At 45.5% G+C, this 14,829-nt stretch overlaps 1 protein-coding gene across 1 annotated transcript in view; it reads right to left on the bottom strand.

Annotated features, from left to right (window-relative positions):
- Positions 1-14,829, bottom strand: part of PER2 (period circadian regulator 2) — a 141,922-nt gene that overhangs the window by 107,190 nt on the left and 19,903 nt on the right. Inside the window, exons 6-7 of the mRNA XM_082252090.1 lie at positions 882-933; positions 69-217 (exon numbers count right to left, since the gene is read on the bottom strand). Coding sequence (XP_082108216.1) covers positions 69-217; positions 882-933 — 201 coding nt within the window. The remainder of the gene's footprint in view (positions 1-68; positions 218-881; positions 934-14,829) is intronic.

The following is a 14,829-nucleotide window of genomic DNA, read 5'->3' as shown; positions in this document are numbered from 1 at the left end:
GCATCTTTCATAGCATTTCTGTAATATAAGCACTATCCATTAAAATAATAAGTAACCGTTTTACGTACCTTCATATCCTGAGTGTACTCGTTCTGCAAATAGTATGCAGCACAGCTGCTCTGCGGTGCTGCCATCAGCCTCTGTCTGTATACGGATCAGGTATGGGGTAAGGCGGAAGGGATGGTAAGATACTTCCCGTCGTGACTGTTGTCCACAACTGAGGAAAAATGCAGAGCTGTCAAAATGCTACTAACTGTATAACAGGCAAGTACTAAAGCCAAAAGACCACAACCTGGACATGAAACTGTCCATCTCCTTAACAATTTGACCCCCAGGCAAATTGTGATATTTCTCAAAATACATGTAAAGGTCTGCGCTGCTTTGGCAGTCAATGACAGTCACTGCTCTCTAGAGATTGTGCTGTTGTTGGAAAAGACATGGACTTTAACGGCACTATCTCAATCTCTAACCCAAGCTCTAGTTATTTAGGATGTGGCACTTTATAACATTTATTGCGCTCACTAAACTGCTATCTGTTAGCGCATAGTAATATAGTAGTGACTGCTCTCTGCTCCGGAAAGACCGGGAACTGAGCAGTCATGTTCTCGTGCTTAGTGCTGAAGGGACAGCTGGACTGATGCTGCAGCGGGGAGGAGAGTATGTAGGTTTGTTATTTTCAATCCCCACGCTTCTCATTTAAATAGTATATCATTGTATTTAGCATTAACTTTGCAATACAATGAGTAGGAATATCACTTTCAGCAGTTTTTATAGTATATAAAGAACTGCATTTGTCCCCAGGTTACATGGTATTAAGAGGCTTCCGTGTAGTTAGCTATGGCACATAAGAACAAAAAGTAAAACTAGTACGGTCATCTTACCTGATCCGACAGTAAAATGATTTTTCTTCTAAGCCTTCCAGATACCCTGAATCTGTAAACATAAGGAAAGTTTAACAGTTAGCAAAAAACACATTTCACATTCATCCCTACATCTAAATGTAAGCCAATGCATGGAAAATGGTCTTCCCCACCATGTGTGCGTGTGGCCAAATGTTTGCGTACACCTGACCTACCCACCTTGTTGGGTGAAACCTAGGTGAAAGCGGGATGATGTGGTAAAGAGCGTGGACAAAGGAACACAGGCTGTAGAAGTGTCCTTGTACTCCTCTGAGCCAGACAGGCTGTGTGAGCTGCTGTTGAATGGGTTTTGTTAGGAAAGTAGCTCTCACAGCCACTGAGGAAAGCAAGAGGTAGACATTAGAGGCAAAGACTAGTCTTGGCTGCTGGGGAATGTGTGTTTTGACCTTTAGGTTAAACATAAGGTCCATCCTAAAAGGCAAGCAAGATTCCAACTAAGGGTGGAAGCAAAAACTCTTAGAGCAGGTTCACACTACCGCGAACAGAAAGTCGCCCCATGAAGGAGCGACTTTTTAGCGCGACTTTGAAGAGACCTTTGAAGAGACTTTGAAGAGACTTAAATGATAGGCGACTTTGTCTGTGGGGAATGCCTGGGTAATCTTTTTCTTCTTCCTGGAAAGTCTGATCACAGTCGCTTGAATATAGATAAGGATCCGACTTAGAGGCGACTCCCATTGAAGTCTATGTGCACAAGTCGGATAGAGGTCACCTTGAAGTAGTACAGGAACCTTTTCTGAAGTCGGGGCGACTTCAGTAGTGCATATTAAGACGGCTGTCATTCATTTACATTTAATTTGTAATGCAAGCGACTTGGGGCGACTTGAGGTCGCACAAGTCACGTCCCAAGTCGGAGTAGTGTGAACCGGGTCTTACTGCAGGAAGAATTGCACAGGAAGTGGTTTTATCGCTTTCTGATTCAATATTATATAAAAACACACACATATATACCCGCAAGCACACAGTACAATGCAAAAGTTTCAGGCAGATGTATTCAGCAAAGTTGGAAGTTTCCAGTGAAGATCCCTTGTGTCAATCATTGTTTGGACTTATTCACTACATACTTATTTAGTGCATGATGTCACTATTTCATTTTATATAAATTGCACTTTTATATTTATACACATTTATTTAGATGTGGTTTTGTTGGATTGTGTATATTCATTGAGCGCACTAGTTTATCCATTATTTCATCATTCAGTTATTCCATCAGGTTGGAATCCTAGTTGCTGTCAAAAGTTTATGTTAGCGCACCCTTTTACTTTTACTTATTCAGGTGTAAAAAAATGTTGCAAGTTATGAATGCTATCAGAAATATAAGCGTTTGTTTATTTTTATCGATTATCAAAATGGAAAGTAAATGAACAAAAGAGAAATACAAATCAATATTTAGTGTGACCACCTTTTGCCTGAGAGAAACAAAACCGTATCAATTCTTCTAGCAAACAGTTTTTGAAGGAAATCAGCTGGTAGGTTGTTCCAAACATTTTGGAGAACCAACTACAGATTTTCTGTGGATGTAGACTGCCTCAAATCATTCTGTCTCTTCATGTAATCCCAGACAGACTCCATAATGTTGAGATCAGAGCTCTGTGGGGGCCAAACCATCACTTCCTTGTTCTTCTTTACGCTAAAGTTCTTAATGAAACTGACTATTTTTGGGGCCCCGGTCCTGCTGCAGCACTTATTCACACCTTGAAAACCAAAGAGTGATGGCTCTCACGCAATCAAATTTAAAAGTGTCAGATCAACTGTAATAAAATAGTGCTTCCCAGTTGCTGCTAGAACTGGACTGGTTACCCAAAAACAGTGTTTGTCAAATGAATGTGTAGGTTATAGTACTGCGCAACCTAGGATATCTTAATCGGTGATATATGAAACCTTAAAAGTATATAGTGCTAAGTGATATCTAGTATCTTCAATAGTGATATGCAAAAGTAAATTAAGTGTTAATTTTTATTATTGTGGGGCAGACAATTTAACAGGTGTACAATGCTCATAAATTATGTAGCATTTGTGACAATAAAGTGCTCAGTAGTACCATATATAATGTTAATCAAATGTTCATATACATTATTACAATTTAAACTGAATAATTTAAATCTACTTCACTCAGTATTTTTCTTCTACATAATCAAAATAAACAAAAATAAACAGATTGTGCAATTATTCAGTGCAAAAAAACATTACAATTATGACCAAAAACCAAATCCCAAAAAAGTGACTTTCAATTTAAGTGAATATTTGGGACACAGTCCGTATTGTCTGATGCAAATTACTTCACCAGTAAAATAAGTGCCTGGGGTGCTCTTCTAGTAATGACACCTGTGTGTGTGCTAACTGCTCACCTCCAATAATATAAAACAGCGCTTGTGGGTATTTGATAAACTGTGTTTTGTAATCCTCCAGTGTGTGGAGCTTTTTGGTAGTCTATGGGGAACCTTTCACCTCTATATCCTTTATCGATCTAGTGTCTCCCGACATTGGGTGATAAAAGACACTTTCATGGTGTAGTATATTAAAATATTTATTTAAAAAACCTATATATTCACTCAGTTAAGAACAGCAAATCCAGCAGCGTTTATGGACAAGCACTCCGCTCGTATCCCAATAAGTGACTTCCGGTTTCTCATGTACGCCCTACGCGTTACGTCACGAGTCACGTTAATTCCTCCTCCTGAGGAAGTCACTATTTATAGTTTTTTTAAATAAATATTTTAATATACTACACCATGAACGTGTCTTTTAACACCCAATGTCAGGAGACAAAAGATCGCTAAAGGATATAGAAGTGAAAGGTCCTCCATAGACTACCAACATCCTGAGAGAGGAAAAGGACCACACACACAGGAGGATTACAAACCACCGTTTATCAAATACACACAAGCGCTGTTTCATATTATTGGAGGTGAGCAGTTAGCACACACAGAGGAGTCAATTACTAGAAAAAGCACCCCAGGCACTTATTTTACTGGTGAAGGATTTTGCATCAGACAATAAGAAGGGACTGTGTCACAAATATTCACATAAACGGAAAGTCACTTTTTTGGGATTTGGTTTTTGGTCATAATTTTAATGTTTTTTTGCATTGAATAATTGCACAATCTGTTTATTTTGATTATATAGAAGAAAAATACTGAGTGAAGTAGATTTAAATTATTTAGTTTAAACAGTATTAATGTATATGCAGATTTGATTACCATTGTATATGGTACTACTGAGCACTTTGTCACAAATGGTACATAATTTATGAGCATTGTACACCGGTTAGTTTTTTTATTATTGTGGGGCAGACAGTTTAACACTTAATTTACTTTTGCACATAACTATTGATAATACTAGATATCACTTAGCACTATATAATATCAAGGTTTCATATATCACCGATTACTATATCCTAGGTTGTGCTGAACTATAACATACTTACTGCCTAACTGTGTGTGTGTACACACAGTGGGTATAGAAAAGAATTATTCCCCCGACTTTAAAATATTCAGGCTTTGCAGTCCCAAATGAAGACACACAGTTTTTGTTTTATCCAGCTGTATTTACTCCGTGCAACTTAAAACATCCAAGTGAAAGATATAACACCAGCTCAGAAAAAAACAGAAATACCTGCTGTGATGTGCTGTGTTAACTGAAACAGAAACAGCTGTGTAGGAGGCTTAAAAACTGGGTAAGGAACAGCCAAACACTGCTACTATAGTGAGGTTGTGGAAGACTTTTTTACACAGCAACAAGACGCAAGGTAGTTAAACTGCATCAGCAAGGTCTCTCCCAGGCAAAGATTTCAAAGCAGACTGGGGTTCAAGATGTGCTATTCAAGCTCTTTTGAAGAAAAACAAAGAAGGGGCAACACTGAGCAATGTACATGCATGATCGGCCAAGAAAATTTAATGAAGCAGATGAAAGACACATCATGCTTACTTCCCTTCCACATCAGAAGATATCCAGCAGTGCCATCAGCATGGAACCCAGGCACACCCATCTACTGTCTGGAGAAGTCTGGCCAGAAGTGGTATTAATGGAACAATCTTAGGCTTAGCGACTCAAATATGCATGAAAATATAGGAACTGGGGTGCAGAAAATAAAAAGGGATTTTTGACTTACCTTAAAATCCATTTCTCTGATTTTTATTGGACACAGCTTCAGATCATCATAACCGTTGGGTTATACTGCCCCCTACCGAAGTAGGACACTAGGCAGGAAAAAAAAAAGTCTGCTCCCAAGGGCAGCCCCAGAGGATATACTCCCTCTCTCTGCTATAGAGCACTCGGTTTAGTTACAAGCAGTGTCAGAAGAATTACAACTCCACAGAGGGGTAGGTGCTGTGTCTGTCAATGAACACCAGAGAAATAGATTTTACTGTACGTCAAAAATCCCATTTTCCCCACAGATGCCAACACATCCACTTTATAAACCTTTGTGAAAGTGTGCACCGACAACCAAGTGGCCGCCTTGCAAACCTTTGTCACCGACGCCTGATGACGGAAAGCCCAGGAGGCATTAAGCGCCCGGGTAGAGTGCGCCTTAACAGGGAAAAGAGGAACCTGACCCCTGATGGAATAGGCCTGAATCTTTGTCTGATCCATCTGGAAATGGTCACAGAGGAAGCGGACAACCCTTTACGAGACCCACCTGTGAGCACAAAGAGTCCCGACTTCCTAAAAGACTCCGTAGCTGCCAGGTACACCCTAATTGCCCGGACCACATCCAAGGCATGCAAATCAATTTCATTCAGATGTTTAGGTCTGGGACACAGGGAAGGCAACATAATGTCTTCATTCAAATGAAAATCAGAGACAACCCTTGGGAGGAACGACGGACAGGGGCGAAGAACCACCTTATCTCTGTGAATCACTAGGTAAAGTGGACAGGATAACGCCGCCAGTTCAAACACCCTGCACGCAGAGATGATAGCCACCAAAAAGGCCACCTTCGGGGACAGCGTAAGCAGGGGAATCTCCCCAAGATTCGCAAAGGGAGGCCTCTGGAGGACAGAGCACCAAATTGAGGTCCCAAGGCAGCAACAGAGCCTGCACTGGAGTAACCAAAATGTTGGACACCCTGAAGAAAGGTACGCACCAGGAAAGTGAGTGGCCAAAAGGTTGTTGGAAGAAGACCACCAAAGCCGACACCTGGCCCTTGATTGTACTCAAGGCCAGTTTCTGTTCAACCCCCCGTTGAAGGAAGGTCAAGATCTTCCACGTACAATGGTAGATCCTCCTAGAAGTAGATTTTAACAGTGTAGGAATCACCAATGCAGATGAACCTCTATTCTTAGAACCTGTCAAACAGCCAAGCCGTCAAAGCCAGCGACTGTAAAGCAGGATGGAAGGTCGGTCCTTAGAAAAGGAAAGGAAACTTCCAAGGAACGCCAGCGACCTGCCGCACCAGATCGGTCTACCAAGCCCGGCAAGGCCAGTCCGGAGCCACTAAGATGACTGGAATCTCTTCTGCCTCGATCCTGCGTAGAAGTCTTGGCAGAAGCTTGAGAGGAGAGGCCTAAATCAGACAATACTGATCTCCCACGGGGCCACCAGCGTGTCTGTGGCATCCGCCAGTGGATCCCTTCACCGAGCCACAAATCTCTGCACCTTTCTATGGAGCCGAGACGCCAACAGATCCACCTCAGGGGTGCCCCACCAGAGACACAACTGATGAAACACCACTCGATGAAGGAACCACTCCCCTTGGTCCATTGCTTGCCGACTGAGGTAATCCGCCTGCCAGTTTTCCACCCTGGGAATATGTACCGCTGAGAGGGCTGAAACCAACCATTCTGCCCACCTTAGAATGCAAGCTATCTCCAGAGCCGCAAGGACACTTTTTGTGCCCCCTTGGTTATTGACATAAGCCACAGTCGTGGTATTGTCCGATTGAATGCGCACCGGACAACCCTAAAGATGATCTTTTCAATGGTCCAGACACAGTCTGATAGCTCGGATTCCAAGACATTGATCGGTAGTCTGGACTCTTCCAGTGTCCAGATCCCCTGAGCAGAATGCTTGCCGAGGACGCCTCTCCAGCCGGACAAGCTGGCATCCGTGGTAACCAATAGAAGGGGAGGAAGGATTTGCCCAGCCAAAGGCAGGAGAACAAAGCCACCATATCATGGACTCTTTCGTTTCCTGACTCAGCCAGATGTGATTGACCAGAGACTGCAGAGTCTTGTCCCATTTGGTCAGAATCTCCCTTTGCAGGGACCTCACATGGAACTGTGCAAATGGAACCGCCTCGAAGGTAGACCCCATCTGTTGGACAGCAGGAGAGGAATTGCAGCCTGCAATTTCAAGAGTTTGTCCAGAGGAAGGAGCACCCTGTCTAAGGCCGAGTCCAGAGTCAGGCCCAGATATAGTCCAGTTTTGTGGACGGAACCAAGGCAGACTTCTGAAAATTCTGAATCCAGCCGAACTTCCGCAGAGTTCATATTGTGATCCCCAGGTTTTCCAACAGAGCAGGAGGAGACTCCGCTCGCAGAAGGAGATCGTCCAAATAGCCCAGTACCGCGATCCCCTGTTGATGCAGCAAAGCTAGCACTGGAGCCAACACATTTGTGAACACCTGAGGAGCAGAGGCGAGACTAAAGGTTAATGCCACAAACTGATAATGCTCCTCTCCCACATCAAAGCCAGGGAAGGGCTGGTGACTGGCACATATTGGAATTTGAAGGTAAGCATCTGATGTCGATAGAAGTGATGAAATCCCCCTGACGCAGGGATGCCACCATAGTGAATGAACTCCATTCTAAACTTCTGCACCCGCACAAAGCAGTTCAGCATCTTGAGGTCCAGAATTGGACGCACTTTGCCTACCCCTTCCTGGGTACTGTAAACCGGATTGAGTAAAAACCCTGAAAAAGGTTCCGAAGTCAGAACCGGGACAATCACACCTTGATGTAACCGGTCTTGTACCGCCCCAAACAGACCCTGTAAGCAGTCTGGGGACAGGTGCAAATGTGCAAGTTGGAAGGAAAGAACCTTGCTGGGGGACACTCTGGCGAAACTCGATCTTGTAGCCAGACTGAATGACTTTGTGGACCCACCTGTCTTGCACCAGGGAAGTCCACGGGTCCGGAAACCAGTGAAGACGTCCCCCCACCCCTGATATGAGTGAGGGTGAACCTCATGCTGAAGGAACCTCGTCATCGGGTCTGGAGAAGCCCACTCTTGGCTTGCCAGACCAGGATCGTTTGGATCCCCCAGGAGGAGGCCCTGAAAGGCTTCGAGCCCTTGTCAGTTGACCCTGAGGAACAAAAAAAGGTATTACGAGCCGAAAAGTAAGGCCCACGTCTAGGACGAGTTTCCTTGCCCTCAGTAGCCTGCAGCAGAAAGGTACTCTTCCCCCCCTGTGGGACATTTAATGTCATCCAGAGTAGCTTCAAACAGGCGAACTCCTTGAAAGGGAAGATCAGTCAAGGCCTTTTAAGAAGTCTGGTCCGCAGACCAGCATTTGAGCCAAAAGACACGCCGAAGGACCACTGCCAAAACAGAGAGCTGAGCCACTAGGGGAGCCGCATCCAAAGAGGCATCACAGACAAACTGTAGCCCCTGGTCCAGCAGCTCAGCAAGGGTAGGGGGGAGGGGGGTTCTCCCTCCAGGTCCTGGCGTAAAAGCTTAGCCTCAGTCAAAATTTGGGACACCAGGGCAATGGTGAATACCGGCCTCAGCACCAGGGGATGAGGAGGGGGTCAGCACCAGGGGATGAGGAGGGGCTCCCACCGCTGAAAAATCGCCACCCACAGGGCTCCACTGTCATGGCCACCGCTATTTTCAATGGCAAACCATCGCAAAATAGCCGCCAGACTACACAAACATGGCTGCCGTGTATAGAAACTCACAGGCTATAACAAAACGGCAGCCCCACGAGGTTTACAGGAACCCAGGCCTCAAGGACAGATCCTGGCAGGATGGGGGGCACTGGCAGGAGCCAGAGCCCTGGCAGGGGGGTGCCTGATGGGAACCTGGGGGTCGGTCCGTCCCAAGTGGGGGCTCACATTAACCCCAAAACTCTCCAGGGGGAGGGGGGCAGCTACTTACCATACCAGGAGGGCACCGCTCCAGACAGAACACTCTCCTTTGAAATGGCTGTCGTCAGGAGGAACACTGCATACTGCGACTCGTATGCGACCCCGCAAGGCGTTTAACTCGCAGGCCAGCCCCCGTCCAGTGGGGCTATGTCACGCCCAACCTAGTGCGAACCAGAGGCCCGCACGCACTCGCTAGCCAGACTGAGATGACCACTGGATCTAGATTGCCCAGTCTGGCAGTTGATAGTAGATCTCCCAGGAAAAATCCAGGACAAAAAAAAAATATCTAAAAAGAAAAAATTGCCAGGACCAAAATAGAAACAGAATATACCCCTGGGAATGTCCATGAGCGTAGCCAAGCTTTTTTTCTGCCTACTGTCCTACTCCTGTAGTGGGCATAACCCAACAGTTATGAAGATCTGCAGCGGTGTCCTTCAATGAACGAAAAAGAAAATGGGAATTTTTTTATTTTTTTTTTTTACTCACTGTAAAATCCCTTTCGAGTTCATCGACTGAAACAATTGCTTCTTTTTCCATGACAAGACAGGGTTTTATAGTTCACCTACAGGAGTAGGACACTAGGCAGAACAAAAAAAAAAAAAAAAAAAAAGAAGGATTTGGCACTATGGGCAGTCCTCTCTGGACATAAAATCCCCCCCTGCTTTAGGCCTCCAGTCAGTACAGTCAGTAACAAGCAGTGTCAAAAGGAAAATTTCCATAGAGGGGAGGGTGCGGTGTCCGTCAATGTACTCTTAGAAAGGGGCTTTACGGTGAATAACAAAAAACCCCAATTTCTCTTATGTTCATGGGAGGACAGAGCTGCTTCTTTATCCATGACAAGGCAGATGTCCCCAAGTAGTATAACAACGAGGCATGGGCAAACTAATGGAGTGTCTCTGGAGTGAGACAAAACCTAGAGCAAAAATGTCAACACTCCAAACCAAGGGGTGCCTGAGAATTCTAAACAGCTGTTTACAATACCTTGTGGCCAAAACTAGCATCCGAGGATGTCAACACAGCAACTTTTTTTTAGTAAAGTGTGCACGGACAACCAAGTCGTCACTTTGCAGAGTTGACAAATAGACACCTGCTGAAGGAATGTCAAGGAAGCACTAACCGCACTGATGGAGAGCTCAAGAACAGAGAGGGGAAGCGCCTGCTCCTTAATGGCATATGCCTGCACAATCAGTTGCCAAATCAAACGTCAAATCCATCATTGAGCCATCCAGGAGCACAGAGAGAACCTCTAAAAAGCAGCCGTCACTGAAAGGGACATGTGAATCTCGCAAACCACGTCCAAGGAATGTAAGGCCACCTCCCCAGGACGTGAGGACAAAGAAGAGCGAACAATGTCCTCCAAGTGAAAATTCAACACCACTTCGGCAGAAAGGAAAGGGAAAGTCAAAGCACCACCTTTGTCCTTATGTAAAATCAGAGGAGGTGGCCCAAAGAACAAAGCCGCCAACTCAAGACACCCTCTGAAGTGATAGTGACTAGAAAAGCAACTTTTTGCGAAAGCAGTGGAATATCCCAGATGCTCTCACAGGTAGGCTTCTGTAGAGCCAAAAACTCCAAATTTAAGGCCCATGGTGGCAACAAAGAAAACACAGAGGACATCACATGATGAATCCCCCCGAATGAAAGTGCGAACCAAAGAGCGTGTGGTCAAAGGATGCTTAAGAAAACAGCCAGAGCAGAGACTTTATCCTTGATAGGGCTCAAAGAAAGCTTCTGATCTACGCCACATTGCAGTAAGGCCAACACCTGCGCCACCAAGGAGCGAGGATTGAACCCCAGGGCTTGGCACAGAGATGGGATAGTCGAAGCAGACAACCCCCTGTCCTTTAGAACCTGACTTTTAACAGCCAACCCATCAACAGCCCCTGAGACAGCAGGTCCTCTCAAAGAGGCATACGCCAGGGGGTGTCTGCCATCAACCGCAACGTGGTTGAGCAACAAGGCTAGTCTGGAGCAACCAGGATAACCAGGAATCATTTTGGCCTCTATCCTGCACAACAGATGAGGTATGGGGGGGGGGGGGGGGGGGGAAAGAGGCAAAGATGAAAATGATCCAACAGCGCCACTAGCGCATCTGTCACGCTCGCCAGAGGATCCAGTGTTCTTGCCACAAACCTGGGAAATTTCTGGTGGAGGTGGTATGCTAAAAGATCCATGTCCAGCAGTGTCCCCAAGAAAAGACAGAGCTCTGAGGAAGAGGCATAGCCTCGAAACGCGTCAGCTGTCATCCTAACAGGACAATGGACATTCATATTGACTACTCCGGATACTCAAGTTTTTTGAGTCAGATATGATTGATTTTCACCTTCGTTTGTGAGTAGCCATTTTTATGTTAGAACAATAAAGCCAATATTGAGGATAATTCGCTAGGTCAATGCGCCTTTCTTTGTGTTTTTGTTTGCAGTACTGTTGGACTGCCCCAGTCCTTTAGGGCAGCAAGACCGTAGCCATCCGAGATGCCATATGTAAAGTCCTGTGAGAAGAGCAGTCATGGAGCCTAGTTTTCTGAGCGCAGGAGAAAGGTGGTTTATTCACAACATTTGTTTGGAGCTGATGGAATACCACCTTGTATAGGGACCACTCGCCTTGATCCAGCATTTGACAGATGAGGTGATCTGCTTGCCAGAGTTCGACACCTGGAGTATGAACAGCTGACAGAGCTGGAACAAACCTTTCTGCCCATCGCAAGATGTGAGACGCTTCCAGTGCCACCGCTGTGCTCCTTGAGCCTTCCCGATAATGGACATACACCACCATGGTGGCGTTGTCTGACTGAATCCTGGTCGGCAGGCCCTTTAGATCTGTCCCCATGCATCAGCGACAACCTGCTTGCCCAAAGCTCCAGGACACCCATGGGCAGGTCCAGAGACCCTGAGCAGAGCTTGATCCCAGGGCTTCTCCCCAGCATTGCAGGCTGGCCTCGGTCGTGATCACAGAGCAGCGAAAGGGAAAGGAAGGACTTTCCCTTCTTAAGGGCCAGAGAGCGCAACTACTAGAGGAGAAAAACCCTTGTTTACCTGTTCCATTTGGAAAGGATTGCCTTCTGCAATTCTGTTCTCGTATGGAACTGCACATACAGAACTGCCTCAAAGTGCTTGGATGGTGTCACAGACTTCTTGAGGCTCAGGAACCACAATAGGTCCTTGAGGGAACGCATAGTGATCGCCACATTGTCCAACAGAGATGAACAAGTCCCTGCCTGTAGAAGCAAGCTGTCCAGGTCACCAATCACAGCAAACCCCCATTGTCTCAGGAAGGTCAGGTCTGAGGCCAGGATCATGGGAAACACCCGGTAAACAGAAGCCAGACCAAAGGGCAGTGCCACAAAATGATATTATGCTTCCCTGACAGCAAAGCATAGGAGATACTGATGTTCCTCGTAGATAGGGAAGTGCAGTTATGTGTCCCTGATGTCCAAATCCCCATGGTGAAGGGAGGCCACCACCGAGCGAATGGATTCCATCTTCTAGACACTCAAGGCCTTTATGTTCGGGATTGGGCAGACTCCGTCAGTTTCGGGGACTGTGACAGATTGGAATTAAATCCCCGTAACCACTCTGACTCAGGTACCAGAACCACCACTCCTCAAAGGAACAATTCTGCACAGCCCTGTACAGAGCCAGCAGATGGTCCGGTGGGAGCTGTAGATTAGAGGGGAAAGAACTGTCTGAAAGAAATGAATCCTATTCTGTAGCCTGAGAGAATGATTTTGTGAACACACCGAACAGGAATGAGGGAAGTCCACTGGCCTGGAAATTAGCAAAAGGCGACCACACACTCTGGCAGGGATGGGGGCCAATCTTCAATGCTGCTGAGAATTTATATGCGAGCCTAAAGGACTCCTGGGCCAGGGATGCTTGGCGCAGGAAAAAAGCCAAAATTCCATTTAAAAAAAAAAAAAAAAAAAAAGGGAAAAAAAAAAAAACTGTGAAACCACAAGTCCGAGTAGAAAACAACACGTCCATACTCCTGAAAACACTAGGCAGAATGACTGGAGGCCTATAGCAGAAAGGGGGTTTTATGTCCAGAGAGAACTGCCCATAGGAGGTGCCGAATTTTATTTTCTGCATAGTGTCCTTCTCCTGTCGGTGGGGGATATAAAACCCTGTCTTGTTATGGATAAAGAAGCTGTGGCTGTCAATTAACATAAGAGAAATGGCAGCAGGTGCTCTGGACAGAGGAGTCAAAATTTGAAATATTTGGCTGTAGCAGAAGGCAGCTCGTTATCCGAAGGGCTGGAAAACGGTACATTAATAAGTGTCTGCAGGCAACAGTGAAGCATGGTGGAGGTGCCTTAGAAGTTTGGGGCTGCATTTCTGAGTTGGAGATTTGGTCAGGATCAATGGTGTCCTCAATGCTGAAAAATAGAGGCAGACACTTATCCATCATGCCATATCATCAGGGAGGTATGTGATCAGCTTCAAAAAATTTTTACAGCAGGACAGCAACCGCAAACCGACAAGATCAATAGGAACTATATTCAGGATACAGAAGAACAAGGAGTCCTGGAAGTGATGGTTTGGCCCCCCCACAGAGCCCTGATGTCTACATGGAGACAGACAGATCTGAGGCAGCCTACATCCACTGAAGATCTGTGATTAGTCCTCCAAGATGTTTGACCAACCTACCGAGTGCCTTCAAAAACTGTGTGCAAGTGTACCAAGAATTGATGCAGTTTTGAGTGCAAATGGTGGACACACCAAATATTAATTTGATTCGGTTTTGTCTAATGTTCCTTTACTTTCTATTTTGTTAATTGATAAAAAGAAACTATTAACACTTCTATATTTTTAAGCATTCTTAAATTATATAAAGTAGGTTTTGGTGTATGGCATGACATTAACACACGGCCAAATATCAGGTGGTATCGGCCAATTAAGTAGAAACCGGTCAACATTCGGCCCATGTGTACGTCCTGCTTCTGTCGAAGGGGCATGACCAAAAAGGTCTGCGAATTGAGTGAGTTCAGCCAAAAGCCGAGAGCACTGATCGGTGTGTTCTGGTGGGGGGCGTGCTCCTGTCAGAACACAACAGATCAGCGGGGGAGATTACTGTAGTAACATTGGACTGCTCGTACAGGTTCTCCTCCTGAGCTCTTTTTTTTTTTTCGGCCCGCTGGATTGAACGAAAAAAAATAAAAATAATGTGTGTACTAGGCTTAAAGGAATTTATTTTTGGGTGATACTTTACTTATGTCCGCTAGGGTATATTTAGCTCAAAAAACAAGCACTGCACTATACAGATTTAAAGTTTGGATTTTGCTACACTATATATCACCAAAAGTATTGGGACATCTGCCTTTACACGCACATGAATTTTAATGGCATCCCAGCAAGGTCAATAAAGGCGAGGATGAGTAAGTTTGGGGTGAAAACTTGACTGGCCTGCACAGAGTCCTGACCTCAACCTGATAGAACACCTTTGGGATGAATTAGAGCAAAGGCTGCGAGTCAGGCCTTTTTGACCTACTGCAGTGCCTGACCCCCCAAAACGCTTCTGAGATAATGGACAAACAGCTTCAACTCTTCTGGGAAGGCTGTCCACAAGGTTTAGGAGTGTGTCTATGGGAAGGTTTGAACATTCTTCCAGAAGCGCATTTGTGAGGTCAGGCACTGATATAGGACAAGAAGGTCTTGCTCGCAGCCTTCGTTCTAAATCATCCCAAAGGTGTTCTATCGGGTTGAGGTCAGGACTGTGCAGGCCAGTCCAGTTCCTTCACCCCAAACTCACTCATCCATGTCTTTATTGACCTTGCTTTGTGCACTGGTCCAAATCATTTGGTGGAGGAGGGGATTATGGCATGGGGTTATTTTTCAGGGGTTGGGGTTGGGCTTGGCCACATGGTTCCAGTGAAGGGAACTCTT

The sequence above is a fragment of the Pelophylax lessonae genome (genome assembly GCF_965119305.1).
Source record: "Pelophylax lessonae genome assembly, chromosome: 3".
NCBI lineage: Eukaryota > Metazoa > Chordata > Amphibia > Anura > Ranidae > Pelophylax > Pelophylax lessonae.
This window is presented reverse-complemented; position numbering and strand designations above follow the sequence as displayed.